The sequence below is a fragment of the Rhamphochromis sp. 'chilingali' genome (genome assembly GCF_963969265.1).
Source record: "Rhamphochromis sp. 'chilingali' genome assembly, chromosome: 6".
NCBI classification, from domain to species: Eukaryota; Metazoa; Chordata; class Actinopteri; order Cichliformes; family Cichlidae; genus Rhamphochromis; species Rhamphochromis sp. 'chilingali'.
Window position 1 is genome coordinate 3,921,347 of NC_137933.1, and position 26,994 is coordinate 3,948,340.

General features: G+C 41.3%; 1 protein-coding gene across 2 annotated transcripts; it reads right to left on the bottom strand.

Moving 5' to 3' along the window:
- On the bottom strand, positions 1-24,282 carry LOC308397879 (para-nitrobenzyl esterase). 2 transcript variants are annotated; one of them, XM_080884116.1, is made up of 10 exons: positions 23,658-23,814; positions 21,606-21,876; positions 18,050-18,470; positions 14,061-14,168; positions 11,499-11,695; positions 10,487-10,686; positions 10,347-10,405; positions 8,336-8,503; positions 4,736-4,963; positions 1-2,882 (listed from the first exon to the last, which is right to left on the bottom strand). In XM_080884116.1, exons 2-10 carry the CDS (start codon positions 21,867-21,869, stop codon positions 2,740-2,742), a joined length of 1,788 nt encoding a protein of 595 aa, XP_080740242.1. In that variant the 5' UTR covers positions 21,870-21,876; positions 23,658-23,814; the 3' UTR covers positions 1-2,739. The 2 variants fall into 2 exon arrangements, with proteins under 2 accessions (XP_080740242.1, XP_080740241.1); XM_080884115.1 differs by lacking the exon at positions 23,658-23,814 and adding an exon at positions 24,188-24,282 and having other exon boundaries at positions 2-2,882.
- Positions 24,283-26,994: the final 2,712 nt, after the last annotated feature.

Genomic DNA, 26,994 nt, shown 5'->3' on the forward strand with positions numbered 1-26,994 from the left:
CTACCCAACCGCACACCAACTGTGACAATTTCTAACAGACCTTTATATCAAAGACATATTGATTTTATTTCAGCTGCATCTCTTTAGATAAATTCCTGCTCTGCTTCTAGAAAGAAACACATGTAAAACCTTAGCTTGTGCTATATTTTTTCTTACTTGGTTCCTTACTAAGTCTACTTATTTCTGACTTGGTAATTTGTGCTACTCTTATTGTATTGATCAACAAAACTGGACAGTTAATACAGGAAATTCATTAAACTGTAAAAAACAAACAAACAAACAAAACGTTTACATCCTTCCAACCAAGAGAACGATACTAATTTACTAATACTAATCCTCAAGTTTAGCAGGTTAACAACAGTCAGCATGATGCAGTTTTATTGAACATACAAAAGTGAACATCAACACATGAACACACAGCCAAATATAATCATCAAAGTGCTGTTTCCAAAAACAACAGAAACACGATGCAAAACCAAAGCAGATAAAAACAAACTGATGGCAATGATTAGTGTCGTTTGATTAAAATGGAAATGTGGTACATCTTTAAATACATACTGTCTGCTGATTGGATTCACATAACAACACAACAAATGAGGAGCAAAAGGAAGAGAGCATTTAAAACCAATCAAAACAAATTAAATCAAATATACAAAGAACGAAACGTGTTCACATGTTCGCAGTGGCCAAGCTTGAAATCAGTGCAAACAGCAGAAAGTGACAAAATTCAAAACTAACATCCCGTGACTCAACAGCACATTCACAGTTGACAATAACACGGACACATTTGTCTTGAAATTATAAAGCAAAAATCTCTTTTTTAAAAATATTCCCTTCATACCTTAATATTTCCTCTGTAAATACAGACAAAGAGTCCATGTGAAAATGACCTGGGTGTACTTACATACTTTTACAGCTGTAACAACTATGTTTGTGTCTCTGTCTGAGTGGACTTTGGACATTAGACAAATGGTTACAAAGTCGCGTTAAGCTTCTTATTAAGATCATTTCTTTTTAACTTATTTTGCGATTTCACTAAACTTTGTGAAGCAGGAGGAATGTAACTGCAGTCTTTCATTTAAAATCTGAATAAAGGACACAAAGTAAATCCTCGAAAAGCCTTTTAGTCATCAGGACTGGATGTGTCCTGGCAAACCCCGAAATTCCAGGTTGACAGAAATGATAGTGAAATGATATCCTTCCTTTGTATTCTCAAATATATTTAACAAGACTTTGCACGTCTTTAGAAAACAAATGATCTGAAGAACCCTTGCACTTCTTTAAAAACATTAGAAGCAGTTAAAGGCTTTAGCAGCAACAATCTGCAAAGATGAGAGACACACTGAGCCTTCGTTAAGGTTATTATTGCTTTATATCAGCTGGAGAAGAAATGTTCTGGCTTATAAAAAAGAAGAAATCAAATGTGTCTCCTTGTACGCCTCTGAACTGCCCTCAGAGCAGCTGGTACTTTCTGAAAGACCCAGTCCCCACTTACACTTATTCATCTGCAGAGTGCACTGGATTCTCTTCAGTTTCTAAAAACCTTGAAAGACACTTCACTTTCATTTTCATTTTTGTGAGTGGATGAAGTTGCAGGAAGGCAAATCTTTCAGTTAGCACAGTTGATAAGAGGAGATTGTGTTGGTGTGGCCAAAGTGTTTCCTCTGTTTTCAATTTGGTCTCGCTTCATGTCCGACTTGGCTGACACGGCTGCTGAGTTTCAGCTGCAGACCCGCTCTCATCCCAGTGATGACCATTCAAAGGTCAGAAACAGAAGCTGCTGCACAGCGTGAGCGGTCAAACAGGGACTTCTTCTTAGAGACTCCAGGTTTAGAAATGTTTCATCATATTACATATAAAGAGGAGGAAAACAGCATTCCTGCCTTTATCCAAATGTTTTACCTTTTTAAAGCTTAATTTGAGGAAAGAAAAACTTTCTTTTGTATATTTCCAAAACTGCTCTGAGGAGCCAGACTTGAAGAACTTTCCCTTGGTCGAGTGGATTTCACGAGGTTTTTGAAGAGGGTTCTAACTTGTTTTTGATCTATAAACATTTTCAGCAGATCAGCGAAGTTTAACTTCCTGTGTGTTTTAAAGTAATGTTACATGACTGCACCCAGATAAAGGGGACTTCATTTCATGTTTCAGATTGATTTGGCACAAACATGTTTTCTTTGAAACCCATAACAACCCAAGTTCACTGCAGCTCCCATTGGTCTGCTCCATTACACTTACACACCTAGTTTAATGTACAGTTACTTTATGCAGACCCAGAGTCTGTTAAGTCTTTCTCACCTCGCTCTAATGCAAACAAGTTAAGCTTCCTTGAATATAAAGCTGTTAGTTTTAAAACGGTCCATAGCGACATCCTGTGGATCAGCCAGAATTCCCTGCACCTCTAACTGAAATTTATTTATTAACCTTTATTTAACCAGGAAGATCCCATTGAGATTAAAAACCTCTTTTTCAAGGGAGACCTGGCCAAGATAGGAAATGTAACTGGAAAAAAAAACCACACAAACTTAAACTAGGAATGAAGTGAGAAATTATTTAAAACACAAATATGGCTCGTTGCTGGACTTGAAAATAATAGATTTAAGATTGAGCAATCAAACGCTGCCTCAAACAAACGTTTCATCTCTGTTGAGGATTCAAACTAACAGCGGCTGCTGTGGGATTTGAGCTGGATGAGAGACAAAGCAGAGAAACTGCAAAGTGACTTCCAGCTGCCGTCTGTGCTCAGTTCATCCAGGCGTAGGCATACAGGCCGTTCTTCCTCCACAGATCACACTGAGGAGAGGTGTAGTTACTGTCCACCTCAAGGATGTCGGACAAGAAAGCAATGGCTGATGGGTACTCGGACCACTTTGTCTCCACCTTACCTGCAAGGAGTAAAGAGAAACAGTGTAACTTGAAGGCACAAAAGTATCAAGGCGGGAGGTGGACGAGGTCAAATCCCCTCGTCCAGCACACAGTCTAGTGTACAGTATGTTTTCCTTTTTAAATCTGCATCTGGCCAGTTCCTTATCCTTTTTGGCTGCCTCTGAAAGTGATATGCAAAAAGGAAATTAGTGGAGTCAACGTGTGTCCCGCTCCCTTTGTAGCCATCTGTCACCACTGTTGTATCAGCCACTCTTGTGAGGGTGTGCTTGGGTCTCAGTAGTGGACGTTATATCCATCAGAATTTCAGATGAACCCACATCTCTGTGTGTCCGACCATTTACTGTCCACCAGTGTGCTAAGGGGTGAGCGATATAACCTCAAAATCATGTCAATATCTGGAGAAAACGTGTGATAACAACTGATGATATAGAAAAAGAAAATACTCGAAGCTCTCCTTTACCATCATATAACTGGATCCATCATTTCAACCCAGCATTTGCTCTTCGTGTCATACGGAGTGCGACTAGCAAGTGAATTAGTTTGAGTCATTTTTTAACTTTTCAGTCACCACCTGCTTGTGTCTCCCACCTTTGGTGAGAACAGTTTTCATGGATATTTTTCAAAGCGTTGTGCTTTGCTGGAGGTTGTTGGAGTAGCTTCGGTTTTACTAAATCAATCATTGGACACGTGGTATGACACGCCTGGGTTTTTCTTGTTGTAGTCCACACTGAAAAATATAAACACATGGTGTGCTTGTAGCAATGATGTGACAATATGACACTTTCATGTAAAATTGTGCACAATATGATACGGCACAGTCTGCAGCACACGCACACAGCCGATGGGTAAAAGCCATGTGCTGGCAATCAGCCACAAACAGGCTTTAACCCTTCAAAGCAAGCAAGTGGATCAGCTACACAAAATCTCACCACCTTACATTTGTTACAAAACGGCAAACTATCGACGGAGTCCAAAATCTTTGGGAGCCAGCCTCAAATTGCCATCGGTGTAATGCAGTTTCATTTTCAGCATTGGAGGCTGCTGCTTAATAAAGACACGCCGTGATGACATGAATTTCAATGTACAAAGGCAAAGAAAAAAAAAAAACACGTCACACTAATACACTGAGTCATCAAATGAGAAATCCAAGGTAGTTCCTTATGAGCCCTTCATAAGGCTAAAAGTCTTTTACATCACATTTTTCGATGGATGAGGATTGTTTCTGCTGAATTTGTTCAAAGTACCTCCTGAGCTATAAGTTAACTCACAGGTACTCTGAACAAAGGAACATCAGCAAGCTCCGAGCACTGCTTAACAAAGGGCACAGAGGTCAGCTGATAGAGATGTGCAGAAGGAGAAACACCATTTAGTGTTAGGAACCTGCTTTTATCTCGGATGCTAAGAGCAACCCTATTCTCTTATTGTTCTCTTCTGCTCCTTAGAGGAATTTTAGGGGTCATTTTCTGGTCCTGAGTGGCAGCAGTGAGATGGGCGAGCAGCACAAACACTGATGTGTAATACAAATACAAAAAGACGGGTTCTTGCCATCATCACATCACATCTGATAAAGTAGGGTTTGCTCACTTTGATTTTTTTTAAAACACAAAGTGTAGCACCTCAGTTAACTGTTTTTATTCCTCTTCTTCTGATTGGCTGCACCTCGCAAACAGAAGGTTTAGGCAGGTGGCATTTTGTTCATTCTCAAGCACAGAGATATCTGAACTTGTCCATTAGCCTGAAGTTTTGGCTCACAGCAATTACTTGCAAAGACTTATTTGAAGCCCTGAATCCACTATTTTAACTCCACACACACAATAACTTCTCTTATCTATGATTTACAAACAGCCCTCACCTGTTTTGGCAAAGCTGACGAGATTGCGTGTGATGAGATCCTGAAAGCGCCGGTCCTTATCGGAGAGAGGTTTCCCTAAAATGAACTCCAGCCCTCCAAAGAACGCCACGGCATCCAGACAGTGGAAGGAGAAGCGGCTGGGGAATGGCAGCAGGTCGCTGGACGTGTTGACAGGTCCGGATGGCGTGTGCCTCACCACGTAGCGATACACCGGACTTTTGAGAGCAGCTGAGAAATGGTTACAAAAGAGCTTATTAGACTGTCAAAAATGACAAAAAACCAAATGTATCCTGCTGTAAATGTTCCACTTTCTATCTTCATAAACACAAAAGAAAACAAATCCTGCAGTTGCAGCATCAATGCCTCTTTATTAATTGTTGTTATTAAAATTACTCTTGTCACCTGAAGAAAAAGAATCTTCAACCAAATGTCAAATGTGAAAAACACTTTTGACATTTGTTTCAAACACTTACGACAAAAGAAACTTTGAATTACGCAAGCATTGCTGACATTACACAGGTGGAAGCGACCTCACATCTTTTTTATGATTTCTTTGCTTCCACAGTGTCAGAAAACTGAAAATGTCTGCAATAGTCTCTTGAAGCCAAAGGCAAAGTCACCACATTCTTTTTACCATCATTCCTCAATATAATGAGAAATAAATGTACCAACACACTAAAGCGAATACGAGTGGAATGTTTGAGTCGTGGACTTTAAAAGTAACTTAAATGGAAAAATAGTTTTAGATTACCCATCTGTCCTCTGGCTTATTAATTAATTGGGCCTTTGTTGAAGCGACTCTAGTTTGGATTTATATTTTAATGCTTGACATTCACGAATACGATCAAACGTTTAGTGCGCAAGTCTGGGGGGGAGTTTTCACTGGAGTGTTCAAATTACACATTTTTTGGGAGATTATTTTAGCAGCAATTCGATGTGTCTGCAAAACCTCTGATGCAAGTCAGCGAGGATGGAAGACCAGCTGGATAGAAGTTCCCTCCAGAGATCCGAACTATATGCAAAAAAAGTTGATCTTTGACATCCAATGACATCTCATACTTTTTGTTCTTTCTCGACACTCATGACAGGATGAAATAAAAAGCTTAGCTACACTGTTGCTGATCCCTCACTTGTGAAATCTTGGGGCAGCAGTCCAAACCTTCCTGAAAAGCAGCAAAGATTTAAAACAGCTGGAACTGTGAAATATTCATGTTTTTAAAGCTAAAACTTCAAATTGCCTGCATGTGACACATTTAGGGGCTAAAGTTAAGTTCTTGTACTCCAGTTTCCTCCCTTAATCCAAAGACGTGCATGTTAGCTTAACTAGCTAACAAGGCTGTGAGAGTGAACGGCCATCTGTGAAGGACCCAGCTTCTCACCCTGTGACATCCTAGACAGAAGTGTCATTCATCACTTCAGAGATCATGTCTCCACTGCTCTACAGTCCAGTGGCGTTACATCCCGTAACGTAAGGCTTAGACGCAGTTGCTCAGCATAGGAAACCCATTCCATGAACTGTTCTTCAGCTAATCTGACGAGCACATGAAGTTTGGAGGTCTGTAGTGATTGGCTCTGCAGAAAGTTAACAACCTCTGCACATCCACTCGAAGATTTCATGTGGTCTTCCACTGTGTTATAATACCACTAAAGGTTGACTGGAAATTTCCTGACTGGGCTTATTGCACAGGTGGTGTATTATCGTGGTACCATGCACGGGTGTATGCACCTGTGGCCACGGAGGTGATTAGACCACCTGAACCTTCAGGGATTTGGTTGGGTGACTGAATACTTTTGGCAAATTAGGGCGTGTGAAAATTGTTGGAAAATAAGTATATAGCAACAAAAAATGTTAATATGCAATGAAAGTGTAATGTGAGTACATACAGTCGGTATATTTCTGTTCTAAGAAACATAAAACCTACCTAACTGTGTTTTTTTGGTGTTACGTACATTTTTAGAGTCAAATGTTATTTGAAAAGCTTTTTTCTATTATTTCAGCCACAAGCAATGTTTCATTTCTTGCTGAAACCAACATGTAGGTTCCTTTTGAATCTCCCATTTATCAGTCATTTCGAGCCCAGATTGACTGTGACTCAGCGAGAGATGAAAAAAAAGACAAAAAAACAAACAAAAAAAACCAAGCTGCACAAGATAAAAAACCCAATGAAGCAAGTGGAAGAAAAATCACCCAGGATGCCCTGCAGTCGCCTCACACAACAGCTAAATGTCACTTTACTCAGAGTTTCACCGATGACACCAAACCTACACGAAGCACAATGGTGCCATACTGCAAAGGAAGGAAGGGGGCTTGCTACTGTGAAAAGAAAACGACTTGTAACATATATTTGTGTTACATTATACTAATATGTCGGAGATCACTTCACTTTTGGTATCAGCAGAGAAAAACACTCAGCTTTTGTCGCTCTCACTAAGAACCAATAAATATATCAGAAAGTATTATAAAGTAAAGATTACAAAGCAAAGAAACAAAGAAAGCAAATAACTTCTGTTCTCAGATACTTTTACTGTAATATTTAGATTTTCTTCTACTCAACTACATGTCAGAGTAGGGTTGCTCTGGGTGATGGATCAATATTATCAATATGAGGTACTGTATATGTTACACTTTGATAAAGTTTAATATAGCCACATCTTTGCTTCTAAATGAATGTGTGTGGGGATCCATCATCATCATCTCCAAACTAGAATAAATGAAAAGACAGTGTGCTGCAAGAGGGCAGCTACCAGGGCCATGGCCAAGACTAAAGCTGAGCACTGCAGCCAAGGAAAGGTAGACAGCTTTTACTTCCTCTGCCTCTTACAATAAGGGTATAAACCAGTATGCTGACTAAGCGTGCTGACTGAATCTTGACTGATGTGGTGATTGGTTAGAGCAGTGGTTCCCAAACTTTTTTTGCTGGGCCCCCCTTTGTTTTACAGAAAAATGTTTGCCCCCCCGCGTCCGTGATTTAAACAGCCCAGCGCTGCTCCCGACGAAGGGAAAACCAATTCTGCAGGGAGACCTACCTCGGCACTTGTGCAGGTGAAGCCAAAGGGCAGACATGCTTCACCATATTTTCTAGTCTTTGGCTTAGAATGAAGTTGGTTTGGAAACATATTCAGCGATGCTTCATCTCCTGCTTTGCGTTTCTGTAGGCGCCTGTGCTAGCAGTGTCCAAGCGTTTTGTTCCCCCCCCCCCCCCCCCCCCCCCCTTTCATCCTGCACCCCCCCTGCCATGGCTCTGCACCCCCCCTAGGGGGCGGGCCCCACACTTTGGGAAGGTCTGGGTTAGAGAGACTCAACTCTAATCCCCCACATATACTGGTTAGAGTGGAGACAAAGTGAAGCCTAAGATGGAAATTGGGTGTTGTGAAATAACAATTCAGTCAGAAATTGGTCAAACTTTATTCAACCAGTTGCAGTAACCATGGTGAGGCCTCCACTTCAAAACACTTAGATGATCCACCCTGCTGGTTTTCCAGCTGCCACTTAATCATCACTGAGCACTGCACATCTGGGTTAAAGCTCTTATTATGGGAGAAACTATTATCAATTTTATTGTTATAATCATGATATTATTCAGTGATCCATGAGTTTACCTGCAGCCCTCTGGGCCAGGTCGTTGTTGGGACAGGTGACCCTGATGTCAGACACCATGGTGGTATAGGACCTCTCTGGGCAGCGGTCTTTGGTTGGACACCAGGCTGAAGATGGATACAGCCGCAACGCCTCCTTGACGAGACCGTCGCCGAATGACTTAAGTTTAGCTGAGAGGAAAACGACACAGACATATACAGTCCACACATAATATGTTATCATGTGAAGTGCTTACACAGATTTTCCTGTTTAAACTCAGTTTCAGTCCCTGGCATCATACGTCAGTGAGCAGGATGCAATCAAACAGAACAGTGGCCTGAACTATGAAACTGGATTTGGGCTTAGTGAGGTAAAGCCTAGTTTTCAGTGTCAAGAGCGTGGTTGACTTCTTAATGGGCTACACTGTCATGGTACTTTATAGAGCACACCTAACCTTATTTTCTAAAATCTTTTTCCTCCACGCTAATAATTTTACCTGATCAGGTAAAAAATATACAGTAAAAAAACCTTGAATGTTAAGCACATGGCAACAGTAAGGAGGAAGAACTCCTTTTTAACAAGTAGAGACAGTAGAAAGCCTGGGTCTGCTTTAAGGCCCAATATCTTACTAATATTTTAGGAAATTTCTTTCAGTCTGTTTGTTCTTTGCCTATCCTGACAACCTTTCATGTGATCATGTGATTCACATCTTTTAGATGTGTTGCTAGGAAACCCAGAGTGTAAGTGAGACTGACCTTGTTTGAATGAATGATTCTCATATTTAGGATAAAGGTTCTGTTACCAGCGTTTCCCTGAAGCCCCAGTCACACAGACCCAGAGAGGGGGCGTGGCTAATCACTACGCAAAATTCTGTATTCCATGAGTAGCTGCTGGAGACGCCCAGCAGTAGCAAGGTGAAATGGATTCCTGAGAAGTATACGATGCTCAACATTTCCTTGGTTGCAGGTTGCAGCCATAGGGTACTCTATGGCAGCGGGCCCCAACCTTTTTTGCGCCACGGACCGGTTTAATGTCAGACAATATTTTCACAGACCGGCCATTAAGGTGCAACAAAATACAACAAAATAAAATGATATGACCGAGACAAAAACTGTGGTATTTTGTAAATATAATAATAAACGCGAATTCACTGTGTAATTGTGTAACTTTATTAGCAGCGTCCTCCTGAAATGCGCCAACAACACTGAGAGTAACATCCTCATCTCTGCACCTTAATGCTCTCTGGTCGCTATGGTAACGCGTAAATATTTCTTTCAAAACAAGACACACAGCTTCATCACGGGAAAAGACCCTGAAAACCATAAATTTCACACCGGAGCCTCAACTCTTGCGGCCCGGTACCAAATGACTCACGGACCGGTACCAGACTGTGTCCCGGGGGTTGGGGACCGCTGCTCTATGGTGCAACCAATACACACACACAGGCATGTTTATTGGGCCATGTTTGTAAAGATATTGATTCATTAATGATTCAAATATTCTCAAATTCCCAAGCCTCCTGTGACTTCATTCAACCATCACTACAAACTACAAAGCACTAACCCTGATCTTGGTCTAATTCCCTGAAGCCAAGTGGCTACAATCTCTGAGAGAATCCTTGATCGTGGCTCAAGAGTTGGGAGTTCGCCTTGTAATCGGAAGGTTGCCGGTTCGAGCCCCGGCTTGGACAGTCTCGGTCGTTGTGTCCTTGGGCAAGACACTTCACCCGTTGCCTACTGGTGGTGGTCAGAGGGCCAGGTGGCGCCAGTGTCCGGCGGCCTCGCCTCTGTCAGTGCGCCCCAGGGTGGCTGTGGCTACAATGTAGCTGCTATCACCAATGGGTGGATGACTGGTTGTGTAAAGCGCTTTGGGGTCCTTAGGGACTAGAAAAGCGCTATACAAATACAGGCCATGTACCATTTTACCATAGCAGTCATTTCTTCCAGCACAGTGGCTCCATGGTTGCTTGCATGCGATAAATTTAGAAGACGTCTACAAAAAAAACCTGGGTTACACCCCCTTTAAAGCCGTTACCTGTTACGAACCACGTGTAGTCCCCCCAGGTCCACTCGGAGATGTTTGTAGATGGAGGACTGTGGAGGAAACACAGCACTGAAGTGGAGACTCATCTCAGCACAAGCTGAATGTGGAGAAACGGAAGCAGGTGAACTCACGCGAAGTCAGCCTCTTGCTCTGTTGTTCCGACAAGGAAAGGGACGTCACTGTGCTCTCCTTTCTTCTCCCACAGCTCAAAAGGGGGCGCTTTGAGGACGTAGCCGTCCACTACTGCAACCGGGCCGATGGATTTCCCTTTGGTGGGGAGGTCAGTCATCTCATCTGCTGCCCAGGAGGGGTACTCCTGCCATGGGATGGCCTAGGAATACATGCTTATTGTTTTTAGCATAAGATTCAAGACGAAGGAAACAAACTTATATTCATCTTAATGGTTCTTTTGGACAGGAGAGGAGCACAATGTATGTAAAGACGACTGGTCCACAGTGAGTTTAGGTTTCGCTTTCATAAAACACGACTATTTTTTAATTTGTATTTAACAGAATTACGGGGTAAAATAAGACGGAAACTGCTCTTTTTCCAGTCTCCTGAGTGGCATCTTGAATCACTTACTTTGACATTTTAAAAACCTAATAACAGTAACCTGCAGTCTGATGACTGTCACAGTTTTAAAAGTTCAGCTGTCATCATCATTTCATGACATACATTATTCATAATTCCTCCCGGGGTCATCGTCATGTTGAAATGAAGCTCTTCATGTACCTACAGGTTCTCTTCTCATCAGAGGATCCTCAGTTTAATGAAGCTCAGTGGTGTTTGAGGGAAAGCTGCCTGTAATCATGGCTGCAAATTATATTTAGTGTCCCATTTATTCATCAACTGCATAGGAAAATTAGAGATGTCCAGGTCTTTTGGCACCTGGACGTGACATTATGAGCCATCAAAATGAAAAATGTAATTTTAATTTTGATCAAAATGTCAGAACCGTTTGGATAGATGAGCTACGAATGAGATATTTCCTGATATCTTTAGACATTAAGGAGAATATTACAGAAATTAACGTTTTTCTGTTATTAGATTTTTTATTACTGTGATAGCTTCGTTGCCTTTCACAGATTTTTTACAGCAAGGCTCTCCAGTTAGGATGGATTGTCTGCCTCCTCCTCCCCCTACCTGCAGGACCTGTCCGATAGAGAGGCGCCTCAGGCAGGCCAGATCTCCGCAGCCCGTCTTATTCAGGAACGCCAGGTTGTCCACCTCGGCTTGTTCCAGGGTCGCATTGTAAATGTACGAGCCGCTCATGTCCACTGCTGCATGAAAGAGACCCTTGGCTAATGGTGACATCATCAGGGTCCACACTGACGTTCCACCTTTAGGAGAGCAAAGTACAAAAATGGGAGCAGCAGCTGGTTGCAGGTGATGGAGCGGTTCTACTGGTTTGCCTTATTATTAAATACATAGACAACATAGCAAGCACCTGCACGTTCAAACTCTCCCAAAAGATGTGAAGTGTACACTTATGTTTTCAGGACTTTTAGGAACAAGTAATTATCTTTCATGTGGTTGTGGAAGAATTTTGGCCCACTCTTGTTTACAGATCGCTTCAGTTCATTGAGGTTTGTGGCATTCTGCAGTTCTTATTAGGTTCTGTGATAGCATTTCCATCAGGCTGCACTGCAAAAGGCATTTTGAAATTTCTGGTATGAACATAGTCATAAATTGCTGATTTGTGCATCTGCACCATTCACACACAGATTGGTGCATATACCGTATGTTTCGGACCATAAAGTGCACCGGATTATAACCTAATCTCATATTGTGGATGGATTATCTCAGTTGTTCTCCTCACTGAAGTTTGGTCCGTTTACAGCATCCTAACCATTGGGAACCCTCACGTTAACTTTTATCGAGTCGAAAGAGTTAACGTTCCACCTCCACTGTGTTTATGTTATGCTAACATAGCTGTGTCGCTAGCGATCACGTAGCACATCCTTATATACCAGCTAGCCCAACTTCAGTGACCCTACAAACGTCACTGCTGTTTAGTTTTCTGTCTTCATTTATGTTGGAAGTGATAGCAGAGCTGTACGTTTGAATTTTTTCAGAAATCTCTCAGTCAGAACATGCTATATCATGTTTAGGTGGAAACCAGCGAGCTAACTTCCTGCTAACTTCTAACTCCGTTAAATGCCTGGATGTTAAACTTAATTGTTACACCTGGTAAAGCAGCAACGCTGATGATTTTATTAAAGATGAAAGAATTTAGACAGTTTTTAACTCTCAGTGATGCTGCAGGGTTCGTTTGACTTTGGGCCCTGAAGAAGATGGAGTTTAGGACACTGATTACTCCGCGAGGCACCTGACGATGCTCCAACAATCCATCAAGCGCAGTGTTGCCAACTTAGCGACTTTGTCGCTATATTTAGCGAGTTTTCAGACCCCCTTAGCGACTTTTTTTCTAAAACGCAACTAGCGACAAATCTGGCGACTTTTAGGACAACCAATAGCGATTTTCCTTCCTGAGGAGTTGGCAACACTGATCAAGCGGTGCGGCTTCGTAGCTTACCAAAGTCGCACTAAAACATTTTTGACAGATTTTTGAGCGCCGTGTAGCACATAAAATCAGTTCGAGGTCAGTAAGCACAACCAGAATTCATACATAAGGCACTCTGTAGATTATTGAGAAAATTAAAGGATTTTAAGTGCGCCTTATAGTGCGGAAAATACGTTACCGCAGTTAGTAAATTGTTCTAGAGCTCTTGTTCAGTGGTTTGCTGCCGTTTTCCCTTCTAAAAAGGCCATTTTGTTCAATATTTTTCTAATTCTTCTGTCACAAACTTCGTGAAGCCAACTGAGTCTGAAGTGTAGCTCTTTGGTGTTCTACAGTTTCTCTGAGCTTTGGCAGAGGGTTTGACCCAGGGATAAATTTGCTGGGGTGCTAAGACTCTGACACTGGTAACATCCGCCTGAATACTCCAAACCAGTAAACTGCCACAGCTTCTGTTTTTATAGATACTTTAGCAATGATCAGTTAATCAAGGGCATTTCATTAGCATCACCTAGCTGCCAGTTAGCCTCTTCAATCAAATTTAAGCAGTGACCATGTACTTCCACAGGACTCTAATGTCTACCACTGCAGACGGTTTGATTATCGCCCTGTTTAAATGATATGGTCATAAGGTATACAAAGTATACTTGCTACTGCCATTAATACAATATAATACTGTGGAAAACACTGACCCATCTCTTTTTATCAGTTTTTTGTTTTTACTTCAAATGACAGTTTTCTTTATGTCAGTATACACTGCGTTCATTCGCAGTACAATACTGACCAAAATACTACCAGCACATCAGTGCTTAACATGATTTGTCTTTTAAATAACTGTTATACGACTCTGGCAGTGTCTTTAATGCTTCTGTAGATTTGATCAAATCGCTGTAACTGCTTTGGGCATTCACTATAAATAACTTTAATGTGCACATTCTCTACTAGCAAGTGAGTTACTGCTGTAACTTCGAAAACATAAGTGAGTGTTATATTTTATAATCACAACACCACATGACAGATCTAATCTGTGTTCCTGTTAATATATTTTATCTCTTCTTTTAATTAGATCGAATCTTTTCTAGGACACAGACATAAAACATTCAATCCTTTAGGGTAAGTTTGAGACTGCATGTGTCACAGCATGTCCCGATGACACTTTTAATGATTTTTTTTAATACTGTTTATACCTGAGCTCTGTCCAAATATGGTAACTTTGCCAGGATCTCCTCCAAACACACGGATGTTCTTCTGAACCCACTTCAGAGCTGCGATCTGATCCAGGAAGCCATAATTCCCTGCAGAGGAGGGAAGGGGAGAGTTGAGAAGAGATCGATTAGTCAGGTTTTGATGCAGCCTTTTTTCTGATGTCCTATTTTCTCAATCAGAAACCAGCTTTCTGTGGTGTTCTGGCAGCATGAACTAAATTTAACTCATCTCAAGCTGAGGGAGCGAGGAAATGGGGCAGGGGATGATTACAACTATTAAAAATGAGCAGTGATAGTGAAGAGGACAGAGAGGAGGCTCTGGAATGCCGAAAAGGAGTCGTGTGCCCTGCCATCACACCATCGTGTCACGCAAGGCTCTGCACATCAAGGTCACAGTGGGCTTATTCGGGTTGCGTAACAGAAATGACCCACTTGACTCACAGCGCAAAAATGCAAACAAGCAGGAGGAAGCCTAGGAAAGAGCTCCATTTATAAAGATCGCATTAGCATTCATTAAGTATACACATCTTAATGGAAGGCTATGGACTTCTCAGCATTCCCTCTAACTGGGAGCACAATGTAAACACCATAAATATTAAAAGGGTCGGTTTAAGTGGTAAATGGCTTGTAAGAAAATACACTACAGCCATTAGAACTTCTTTAACTCCACACGATGCACTGCAGCGACCTAACAGAAGCCGTTAAAAGCTCCCTGCAAGTGTCACTACTTCTGAAACTCCACGACGCTAATTAGGGTCTTTAACTGAGCATGTAAAAAGGTTTGTTTGTTCAAACTCGGCTGCATTTTATTCCACTTTATTTGTTTAGTAAATGGCTCACGGTTCACCTCTGAGGGAACCAAACAATAATGAGAACGGGCCTGAAGACGGAGCGCAAGCTGTGTCTCGGTTCCACATCGCATGCCAGCTGCGTACGCTAACCGTGCGGTCGATGGTGACAGGGAAAGGCTTTGTAGTTTAGAGGCTGTTAGCCAGACTGTGTGAGCGATGGAGTGGTTTTAAAACGTCATTAGTAAGCACAGACAGCAGAGTGAATGAGGTGAAAGTACCACTCTGACCAAGTGGACAGACTTGTCATGTGTTGCTGTTGGTAAACTCACACTCTCCATCTCTTTGTGTTCTCATCAGTCTGCTGTCACAAAAGCACCGAAATGACCCGATCTAGCTTTCCAAGTCAGTCGGACAGATATCTGATTTAAATATGTTGATTCGTATAATCTATCACGCATCATATTTCAGTGTTACCTCAAAATTCTAATATTCAGATCTTTGTTACGTGTTATAAATACCCAACGTTTGGTCATCTCACTGCAGGCTTCTCAATTCAGTTTTATTTATATAGCGCCGAATCACAACAGTTACTTCAAGCCACTTTGCGAGGCAAAGACAGTACAATGATACACGTTCCATTTTTATAGTTTCAGATTATATTTAAAGTCGATGAATAATTATCAGCTACACCTTTATATTCTACTCTTGGTCTCCTTAAGTTACTTTGACAGGTCAAATAATTTTTACTCATCTTAAACTGGAGATTTGTGCATTTTGAAAATACTGGAATAAGCTCGTATTTTCAGGCTCATTTATCAAATATGGAGTTTTGGGCTGCGAAAAGAAAACATGACCACTTATACCTAGAACTGCAGAGGATGTCATCTTTACCCCACAGAAATTATTGCAAAACCATTACTATGGCATGCTGGGTTGCCTAGCAACACACCCGTTTACACAACAACACAAGGCTGCTCTTCCTTTCACAGCTAGCAACAGCTGATTGATAAATGAATTTAAGGCAGCGTAGCTAGGTAAAATATGAATAATTAATGCCGGGCTGAGGATGCAGAGCAGAGCGGGCAGTGTGTGACCAAGCGTGTGGAAAACCAAGCAGGTTGCTGTCTGTACAGAGCAGCAGGGGAACGTAGCTAAACTGAGCAGGGAGCCCAGACTGTGGAGAACTGATATGATGCTTAAAAACGAAGTGAAATCCACAGCCCGGTAGCCAAGGTTTCAGGACTGTGCGGAGCGCTCAGGCAGAGGTGGACAAGATAATGAACTTGGACTGATCTACTATTACAATATTTTTTTAACCTCTGGGTGGTCTTGGGTCGATTTGTGCCATTTTTCATTGTTCGTATACACGCCATTTGCACTGTGTTGAACGGAATATAGCCAACTTTTCCAAAAAAAAGTCTGGTTACATATATTTCAAAATTCCAGTCTGACTCCCTTAAATTAGCTTCAGTGGCTGAGCTACAGATAAACTTACACTATTGGTCCTAGTGGTCGATTTGTGCCCCATTGAAACCCATTATAAACGCTATTTCCCATTCCACGGTCATTACAACCAAATAATGGGCCATCTTCCGAATGTTGGTGGTACTCGGGAGTCCGGGCCTTGGAATTGTATCTTTTGGGAAATATTTGATTTCTTTGTTTTTTGGGGCTAAAAAAACAGTGCGGCCATGTGACGAAACCGGGATATAAAGGGTTAAAATCCGCGAAATGTAATTAAAACTTGATATGAATATTTCAAGGAGAAGTAGGTCTAAAAGATTGGCTAATTTAAAGTGGAAAAAAATATTAATATATAGATATTTTATGGCACTTTTCATGGCGTGGTCGATTTGTGGCTCTAAGCCCAATAGTGTATGCATTTTTCTAGGACCCCCCAGAGGTTAAATGCATTTCTATGATTTTGTATTGAGCTGCAAGGTCGAGTTTAAAATTTAGGCAATAGCTGTTCAGTCTATTTCACAGCAGTCTGTTTTTATACCGTCTATATTTCAGTGCAAATAATGCCAAACTTAATTTTCAACTTTTCATAAAGTTCTTCTTCTGTAAGAACTACATTTTTTCAGAAGTGTTAGCTGTTGTGTTATCACTTTATTCTAATGTCACTGTACTGGGCTGCGACCCAGTACTTGTATTTCTGACTTTACAATTTGATATATTGTTCATAGTTTTGGTTTCCTTTAGTTCTTAGTGATTATAGTCCTTCCTCTCTTTGTGTTTATCTTCGCCTGTGTTAGTCTCTGTTCCCGTGTCTACTCTGTACTTTTCCCGTGTCCCACGGCTGCGTATTGTGTCGTGTTTCCTGTTTTACTTTGAAGGTCTGTGTCTTATGTCAGTGTATTCTGTTTTGCTTCCTCCCTGTGTCGTAATGTTTATGGAGGATCAGCTGTGTCTCCCTCCTGTACGCCATTTCCTCGTTTCTCTCTGTGTATATATAGTTTGTGTTACCCCCGGATTACCTCTGCTCTCCATCCCGTTTCCAGGTTTTCAAGTTTCTTGTTTCTAGTTTCAGGTGTTATTCCATGCTTAGTTTTTCCCAGTTTAGGTTTTCTTAGCTTTCCCTGTTCCACCTGTTTGTAGTTTGGTAGCAGCCAAAATAAAGACTCACTTTTTGTCATTATCCGTTCTGGTCTCCGTTTGCCTGCACTTGGGTCCACGCTCCGCTCATATCCCGACAATTTGCCTCGCAGATCGTGACATCTAATCTGTGTCGTAGCTTCATTTTAGGTCATTGATATTACAGATCATTGAAAAAACTAATAAAAGGTATGAAAAGCCAGTGGGCGGGGCTTGTGCGCTGACATAATTGTGGTGCTGAGATCTCTGTCACTGACAACATACAGAGGCAAACGTAGGAAAAGCTTGTTTAGTGTGAAGCCTTTAGGCTCACAGGGGAGAGTTGTATGCACAGTGACCTCATTATTTGAGACATTAATCATGTCAAAATCCATTGCAACAGGTTACATAAGGGTCAGAAAATTGGAAGAGTTGAACAGGTCTCCTTTAACCTTTCCTGATATCTAACAAATGTCTTACAGAACATGTATATTCATTAGCTTGTTTCAGCTAAGGCTTCAGGCTACAAATATCATGCAGCCAGTTGTTTGCAGGCTGCAGTAAAACACTCCACATTCGTCCTGCTGTGCATCACCGACTAACCTGAGGTGTTTCTTGGAGAACCTTCTCTCAGCATCTGTAGGGCGAGAAAGCCAAAGGCATTGAGTCTGTAGTTGAAGCTGACGTAAACCACTTTTGTGTCGGCGGCGAGCTTCTCCGTAGGCGAGTATCCCTTCTCTCCTCCGCTGAGCATGTGCAGGTATCCTCCGTGGATCCACACCATGACGGGAAGCTTGGCGTCAGGCTGCAGGGTGGGGGTCCAAACGTTGATGAACAGGCAGTCCTCCTGGCCCATCACCTTCCCCGTGCTCGACAAGGGCCTCACCTGAGGACACATGCTGCGAAAGTGGCCCGCATCGATAACCCCACTCTTGCATACCGGTTCAACTGGAGGAGCCCAGCGCAGGCCACCAACAGGTGGAGCAGCGTAGGACATGCCTTTAAAGGAGTAGGCTCCATTTTTCTACAAAGAAAAGATTAAAACTGTCAGAGCATACTTGTTGTACTTTCCTGAAGATCTGAGTTTTGGAGGAGGATCCCAGGACCCACTGCACTGTGGTGGATTTTTGTGTGATATGTATAACTATGTAACTATATACACAGGGCTCTAGAGTGCGACCAATTTGGTCACAAATGTGACCAAATTTTTCAGTGGTGCGACTAAAAAAAAACATTTGGTTGCACCTGTGCGACCAAATGTTCGGGTAGCAAAAAAAAAAAAAAATCTGCAACCTTCCTTGTGGTCAACAACAGACACACGTTATGCCCCTATCGTGGACTAAACCAATCAGAGATAGTAAGGGGCGGGACCTCTCTGATTGGCTGTGGTCCAGTTGAAAGTGCAGGTGGAAGTGGGAGGTGAGTAGCTTGAATAAAGCGATATCAATTCATTAAATCCTGAATCGACTTTTAAACATAACTGTGTTTTGCCAGAAACGACAGATTCTCAGATTAAAGCTCACAAAACTATTTCAACAACAAACAGCAAATGAGAGCAGGTACACGGATTCCACACGAAGACGTAAACACAGAGCGGACCCGACACATCAGAATCAACTTTGTCTTTTGGCCCGTAGACGGACACGCTGTCGGAGCTTAGCGATCCTGATGCGTCCGGTCCGCGCTGTGTTTACGTCTTTTTGCGCTGATTCTGAGCTGCAGGTTTTGTCTCTCCAACCAAAATTCACCGAGCCAGCAGCAAAAGAAGCAGCAAACTGCGCTTCACATTTGATCAATGTCGTCATGAATTTTGCTGTTTTGCTTCCACGACTATTAAAATCACACTTCATGCACAGCTAGCTCTCTCTCTCTATCTCTCTCTGTACTTCAAGAACAGTTTCCCGTCTCCAATCTCTGTTTTCTGTATTATTCATTCGCTTATTACCCACCAGTCTACCGTTGTTTACAGCGCTGTGGCTGCTGTCTTTTTCTTTTCTTTTTTTCACTTAAATGACCTCGGACAAGAAAGCCTGTTTTTTCTGTTATTCAATACTGAAGAAATTTAAACTTTATGTGCAGAACATTGTAGAATATTTTTAAGGTTATCTGCTATAAAAAGCCAGACCAGGAAAATCTCCTTCATGTTTTTCTGTGTTTTATTCTCAGTTACTTTCACACAAAGGCATCTGCTGTGATGTTCACAATTCTGATGAAGTCAGTACTGATAAATGATCAGAATTATAATATTTCTGACTGTCTGAGGCTAAGTTGAATCGAATCGGGACTTTGAAAACCGGAATCGAATGGATTATAGAAATCAGTGATGATACCCAGCCCTAGTGAGCAGCCTAGGCACGACAGAAGTGGATGTAGCTGTAATAGGAAAAGAACTATTGCTAACTTTTCTGTTAAGTTAAGGCCTGATCCTTCTGAAATTCATAGCCAGTGCTCTGACACGGTGTCATCAATCTTTGAATGCTGAAAAAGCACAGTGTATCCAGAAAAACACATTATATTATATAAATTATTATAAAATTTGTGTGCACCTAACTTTTGTGCCGGTAAGCCTAACTTTTTAAAGTTAGGCGTACCGGTACGCCCATGGCAAAAAGTTAGTCTAGAGCCCTGATACACTATATATCTATGTGCACTGAACATATATATTTTAACTTTCATGTAGAGTCTTAAGAGCAATACATTTTGCTTCACCAAGGTTTATTAAGGTTTTACAGTAACAGGGCAGTTGATGTTGTTGAGAGTTCGCCTGAATAACTCACTCTCCAGCTAACTAACCTTCTCTAATACACACTCAACGTCTTTCATGCAGCACAACCAAAACATTAACAATGTAACAGAGATCCTGAACACATCACAATAAAATATCATACGATATAATCACACACACACACACACACACACACACACACACACACACACACACACACACACACACACACACACTTTGAACCCACACTGAAGTGGTTTTATATATGAGAAAGCATGTAACCTATGTAGTTATAAGATTATATGTTATAAGATTGTGCCACTTGCTGTGTAAGATTTAATAATTAGGATTAATGTGTGATGTTTGACCGTGTCATACCTATTGTGATAAGCCAGAGCAAGGGGTAGTCAGAGTCCTGACTGGCCTTTGGCCAAGACCTTGGCCGCTACCTGACCCCTGCAGCTGTGTTTGGATGGGTGGGAAAGTTACCCAGCAGCAGGGGGCGGGGATACTGGTCCCTATATATTAGATGACCAGAGGACACCCCCAGCTCGTTTTTCCCCTCTGCTGTTTCTCTCTGTCCGTCTCTGTGTTGCTCTTTTGTCTGTGCTTAAGGCTGTACACCCCGGGGTTTTGCTTTGCTTGCTTTCTGCTATGTATTCTCTTGCTAAATGTCTGTATGTATTTTTCCTGCTGTTCATATGATTCATTGTATTAAACTCTGTTCCAAGAATTCTACTCTTTTCCAGAGCATCTTTTTAACTCATTCACTGCCAGCCATTGGCAGTGAATGAGTTAAGTGTCTTGATTTTAATTGGATCTAAAAGGGTTGGATCTCCACATCGTTGGTGGGAGAAGGTTATCAGGATGGCTTCAAAATTTGCGACCACAGCACCAGTGCAGGGTCTGAGACCCGGTTCTGGATTTCACCCCAATACTCGAAGCTGATCCGGGTGCTGTTGTCTAGAATATAGACGTCTGTGTGTCCCTGACCCACCATCAAACAGTCAGGCTGATGTTCCTTTACTGCTTTTAAGCAGTTTATTAAACAAACTTCTTCTTTTTTTTTTGAGAAACATAAAAAAATACTCAGTGTGCGAAAATGATCATTAAAAATAACTGAATGTAAATAAACTGAGCTGAGCGCTGACTGCATGAAACTCATCCTGCAGCAGCCAGCTCGTGTTCACAGAAAAAAAGACACAAATTCGATCACGAGCTCTACTTTGTTATTTCTGCAGATGAAGCACAAATCTTGTGTGTTGCAGCATCCTGGGGAAGTGAAAGCAAGGCTAAGCTCGGTTAACGATTACATTTGGTACAGGATTACAGTTACAGACTTCAGGAAATGAGGGTTAAATGAATTAAAAAGTAGTTTTTGAAAAGTGGTTGCAATACATCTTAAAACTGATATTATGAAGAGTACAAACTCACATATCTTCCTCTAAAGTCGCCACAGTCAGTTGACACCTGGGCGAGTCCCGGTGGCAGCGTCTGGGCTATGTAACCCAGGTAGGCGGCCAGAGCGAGCAGAGCGAGCACGCCGAGGCAGATGAGGAAGATGCAGCGTTTGGACAGGACCAGGAAGGGGCTGATGTAGTGTCTGTGACGCACATACTGCACCTCCTCCTCATCCTCCTCCTGTACCAAGTAGCGGTACTCGGTCCTCTCTGGAACCTCGAATGCATCCTCATTCATCTTCACTCTGGGTCAGGAAACGGAAAATGATAATGACTTCACCTCAGACCAGATCAGATCTCGTCTGCATGAGGGGGACACGGGAATTATGGTCCGTCCAAAATGCATGTTTACAGGTTAGACATCACCAAAACACACTCCTCGCACATCAGGAAGATTTCTATCTGATGCTTCCAGCACCACAGTCACTGGGATGATATTAGTCATGTAATGAGCAGTGCCTGCTGTATAACAAATATGTGCTTTAGTTCTCCACAAAAAATAAAGAGCAGCTTGATCAGAAGCCTTTAATTGAGTTTCGCTCAAAACCAGCTGTTGTATATCTTCTATATAAAGTAGCTCCGGTCCAGCTGACCCAACATCTCTGCAGAGAACTTCTGAAACATTCTTCCAGGCTTTTGTCAAGCTCTTGATTTAGAACCTGATTACGAAGTTACCCATCGGGGTGGATGACATTCTTAGCTTTAAAAACCATTTCTAAACTTTTTGTTTATACCCTCACTCTCACTGCCTCATAAACAAGCTGAAGCCTCCATTTATGGCTCTAAAAATGAGACTCCCATGTAAAAATACCCGACTATAAAGCACTACAGAGAAAGTTTACAGCCTGCTACAAAAATACAAACTGTTTATTCTGTTCACAGCAGCTGTAAACGAGGTAAACGAGGTCATTGAACTGGAACTCGCTGTTTGTGCTGCTGGTGCCCGTTGGAGCCTTTTAATGTAATTATCAGACTGATCTGCTGTGTGGTACAGACAACCCAAGACATCTGTACTTCGGTTGTGGTCAGTGTTTTATTAGTCTGTCACTCAGCACTTACAGTATTCAAGCACAGTTTATGGCTGGAGCTTGCTAATCAGGGTAGTTAACATTCAATTCCATTCAATTTTATTTATATTTTAGCGCCAAATCACAACAAAAGTCGCCTCAAGGCATGAATCGATAACTTGGCAGTCCATGCTTTCATCCAATTAAGACTCCAAATAACTGAAAAAAATAAAAACACACATGAAGGGTGGAGCTTAAAACTTGGAAGCCAGAAACAAATGAGTGATGTCACAGTGGCCCCAATCCTTCTTTTATGTACAGTCTATGCATACATCAGGGTCAGCAGCTGTGCTACAGAGGGAACAGCTGATTTTACTGATATGCAGTGTGAATTGTGGCACCTTGTGTATTGTTCTTTGTGTCCCGCTGCGAATTCTAACCAATCTGTTCAGTTTACCTCAGGACCAGCTGTACAACGTTCCCTCCACATTCCCCCCATTCCACATTTGTTCCCACCAGTTTACAAAATAACAAGAAACATCAGGAAGAAATGTGCCGATGAACAGAACTACTTCTACACAAACTCCAAAATGACCAACAGACAGAACAGACAGCAGCTGGAGTTGACTGAAATGCAGAATACAGACTGCTCAAATCAAAAATAAGATTTTATATCCATCAAAACTTTGTTATCGCCGGTATTTTTCATACGTTCAAATAATGAGAAGAACTTCTACTTTGTGACAGGCTTCTAGTAACAACAGGCTAGTAAGTGCCTAAAGACACGATAACAACTTGGTTTGACTGGTTGAAGTGAAAATGAGTGAAAAAGCAGCCAATTCCCAAAGAAACACGCGAAAGCCTCGAGAACTACTGCTGAACATTAAACAAACACGAAACAGAAGAATATGAAGACATGAGGAGCGGCTGTCCGACACCACCGCAGACGTGTGCCGAAAATACAAACACACAAAACGGGAAAACGAAAAAAACTGTGCGGGAACAATAACCGGACGTACCAGCAATAAATCAGAGCTGCCAACAGGTTACAGCGACTTCAACGTGTAGGCTCAGCGTTTCAGCTGCTCGGGTCACAGATTTCTCTCACAATTAACCCAAAAAGAAGACGAGAAGCTAAAAGAGCGAAATCGTTTTGTCTGACGTTAATATGCTGTCAGCGCTTTTCGCCACAATGCACTTTTCCCTCAGCTGCAAACAAGTTGTTCAAATGTTATAAACAACTTGTTGGGCTGAAATCTGTCAAACTTGTTTCTCAGGATTAAGCCTCAAACAACATTCGTGTCACAGGTTAGATCCTGCAATCAGTTTTCAGCAGTGACTTTTATGCATCCCTGTTTTTTTTAATCCGGGTACAAAGTGTCACAGTGACATAAATAACGCATAAAAACAAAACCCTTTATGGCAGTCGATGACTTTTGGGCATAACACCGTTCCTGCCCTCAATCTAAACTTCCTCTCGCTCGACAGATTTATTACTAACGCCTCAGATAACTGCAGAAGAAATTAACATTGCAGTTTCTTAACTTACCATGTCCTATAAACTGCCAAAGAACGCAAGAAAGCACAAACTCTCCAAAAACCTCAACAGTTGACGCGTTTAGTTCTCCAGTGGGCGGAGCGCGGACATGCATGGACATTTAAAGGGACACGAAACTTAGAATATACGGGAAAATAAATAAATAAATGAATAAATAAAATGATTTAAAAATCGGCCCTGATTAGCTAATCACAATGGTTAAACTAACATACACCCCAAACTCCGTCTGTGGATTTCCACATCATCACACAGGTGTTTGTTAATAGGATCGTTTCTGATTACTAGTGCGGGCCAGCAATACCATGTGTAACTGTATTAAATGCAGTAATATATTACAGTAACATACCAGGTATAGAAGGTTAACCATCAAACCATGCTTTTTTCTTCTGCCTGACTTGTGCTACAACCAGACCATTTCAGTTTCTGTGCACGGACGAGGAAAATGGATATTACATGTATTTTTATTGCACACAAAAAAAGAAAGACGAGACTGCAGTGGAGAAACGCAAACTGTGTACAGGACAGAAAGAATTGCATGATTTACTAACACAACTTCAGTAAAGCGTGTGAGTTATCATTGTTCATGTGCTGTTTATGTTTTTAGAATAGTTTTTGTTCCCTAAGGAAATACATTAATTTTTCTTGTATTTTGATTAGTGGAGATGTAATATCGCTTGGACTCCATAGGATTTTAAGTGGGCCACAGCACTCTTGACTTTGGGAATGGCTGATTTAAAGTATAATAAGAAAGTTTGTCTCTATGTGCCAATTATCAGGACACAAAAAAAGGATCCAGTGCATCACAAAGATTATACCCTAAGTGTCTGAAAAAGAATAATTTATACAGTGAGGTTTAAATAAAGTGGCAGAACTGTATGTGGTTATTAGCAGTTATATGATAATAAAAACATCTAAGCAGAGAACAGCAGCTGCCTGTGCTCAGCAGCCAGTGATACAAGGAGAGGATGTTCTTACCTTCCTACTACAGCTGCTGAATGTGCAACAGTGCACGGATGCTTAGTTGAGCATGTGGGATATTACGTCAAAAAAAATAAAATCATTAGAAATGAGAGCAGTCCCATTTTAAGGCAATTTGTTATCCACTGGGTGGCAGCAGATTTCCTAATGTCACATAAGGACAAACAAGAATACTCGACCAGAATTCCATGAATGAACTTTTCCAGGTAAAGGCTCTTTCAGCTGTCTCAAGTGGTAGAGCATATGTGGGAGCCATCATCTGTATAATGTAGTTATATATAATGTAGTTATATATAATGTAGTTACCCTGATGTAACCCACTGGTCCCATTTATGAAATCTCACGATGAGCATTTCTGCTGTTGTTGTTTTGGTGTTTTAAAGACAGATTTTAACCACAGGGGTGCGAATCTGATAAGATAAGATACGGTGGACAGTTTTCCCCACTGACTTCTATAAGACTGGAACACAACCACAGGATTCACCCCTATATTAGAAAGAATGCACATTCAAAGCACTTTTCATACTTGATCCATGTCTTGTGCTCCTCCTGGTCCATTATGGGAGCTTGGTTTGTTATTGGAATTCACCGATCTAACCACTAACTTCTTGAGATCCACGAGGTCACCAGTAAACCACTCGGGCAGGTTTAGGGTTAGGTTGAAGTAAAACATTTCAGAAAATAGAAAATGTTACCCTTTAAACAAAATTAATTTGCATTTCAGTATCTGTGTGGAAAGAGGTTAATATCTGACTACAGCTACTCTGTCCAATTAAGCATTTGTTAATTCTGTTATAGCACTGTTGATACGCTGCTCAGTCCAAAGGGATCAGCTGTTTTCTTGAGGTGGTTTCAAGTCTAATTAGAAAGAAACAACAACCTTCCCCAGATCTTTGCTCAGCTTTCTGCCTTTGAGGTTGTTATTTACTACAGTCAGTATATATCACAGATACAAACACAGGGGCCTAAAGCTGGCTCTATAACGACAAATACAACAGAAGCCACATTAGTCAAATCAATATGGATCGATACAGAGGACCGCCTACACGTTCTCAGCATTCGTTAATAGTTTGATCTGTGTTGGGATCAATAGGGAAGCAAAAGCAGGAAAACTGTGTAAAGATAAGAAATGTTGTTTGCTGGCAGGGACGCAAAGTAAACCAAAAGTAGTGGCAAACTCCAAGAAGGAAGAGTCCACACAAACAAATAAATCCACAAAGGATGTAAGGAAAACAAGCAAGTAAAGAGCCAGGGAGAAATGGAACAGGATAACCAGCAAAACCAACAAGAAGAAGAAATGACATGTTCGAACATGTGATGATGGACGGGATATGTACAAATGGGGACAGAATTATTAGTCCCCTAATGAAAATTTCAATTTTTGAAAGTATTTCCCAAAAGCTTTGTTTGACAGCACTGCCAGCTGCCAGTACTCTGGTTTTAATATAAAACTGTAACAGGGACAAAGCAGACAGAGTAACCAGTAAAACATACACTCAAACTTCAGGACAAAACAAACAACTCCACCTAAGAATTACAGCAACTAACAATAACCATCATGCAGGCCATGGCAAATATAGATGAGGACAAGATTATTAGCCTCATTTACCAAATTTAAAGTTTTTGTCTAAATCTTTCCAACTGCATTTTTTCAACAGAGCAAAGGATTTTCAATAGTTTTCTCAAAAAAATTAAAATATTTTCTATTTGCAAACGATAACAGAACCATTTTAGAAAAAACAAAGATTACCAGGATCAATATTACAAGCCCTCAGAAACTCCGTTTTGCATTTATAGTTTGTATATTTTTATATATTTTA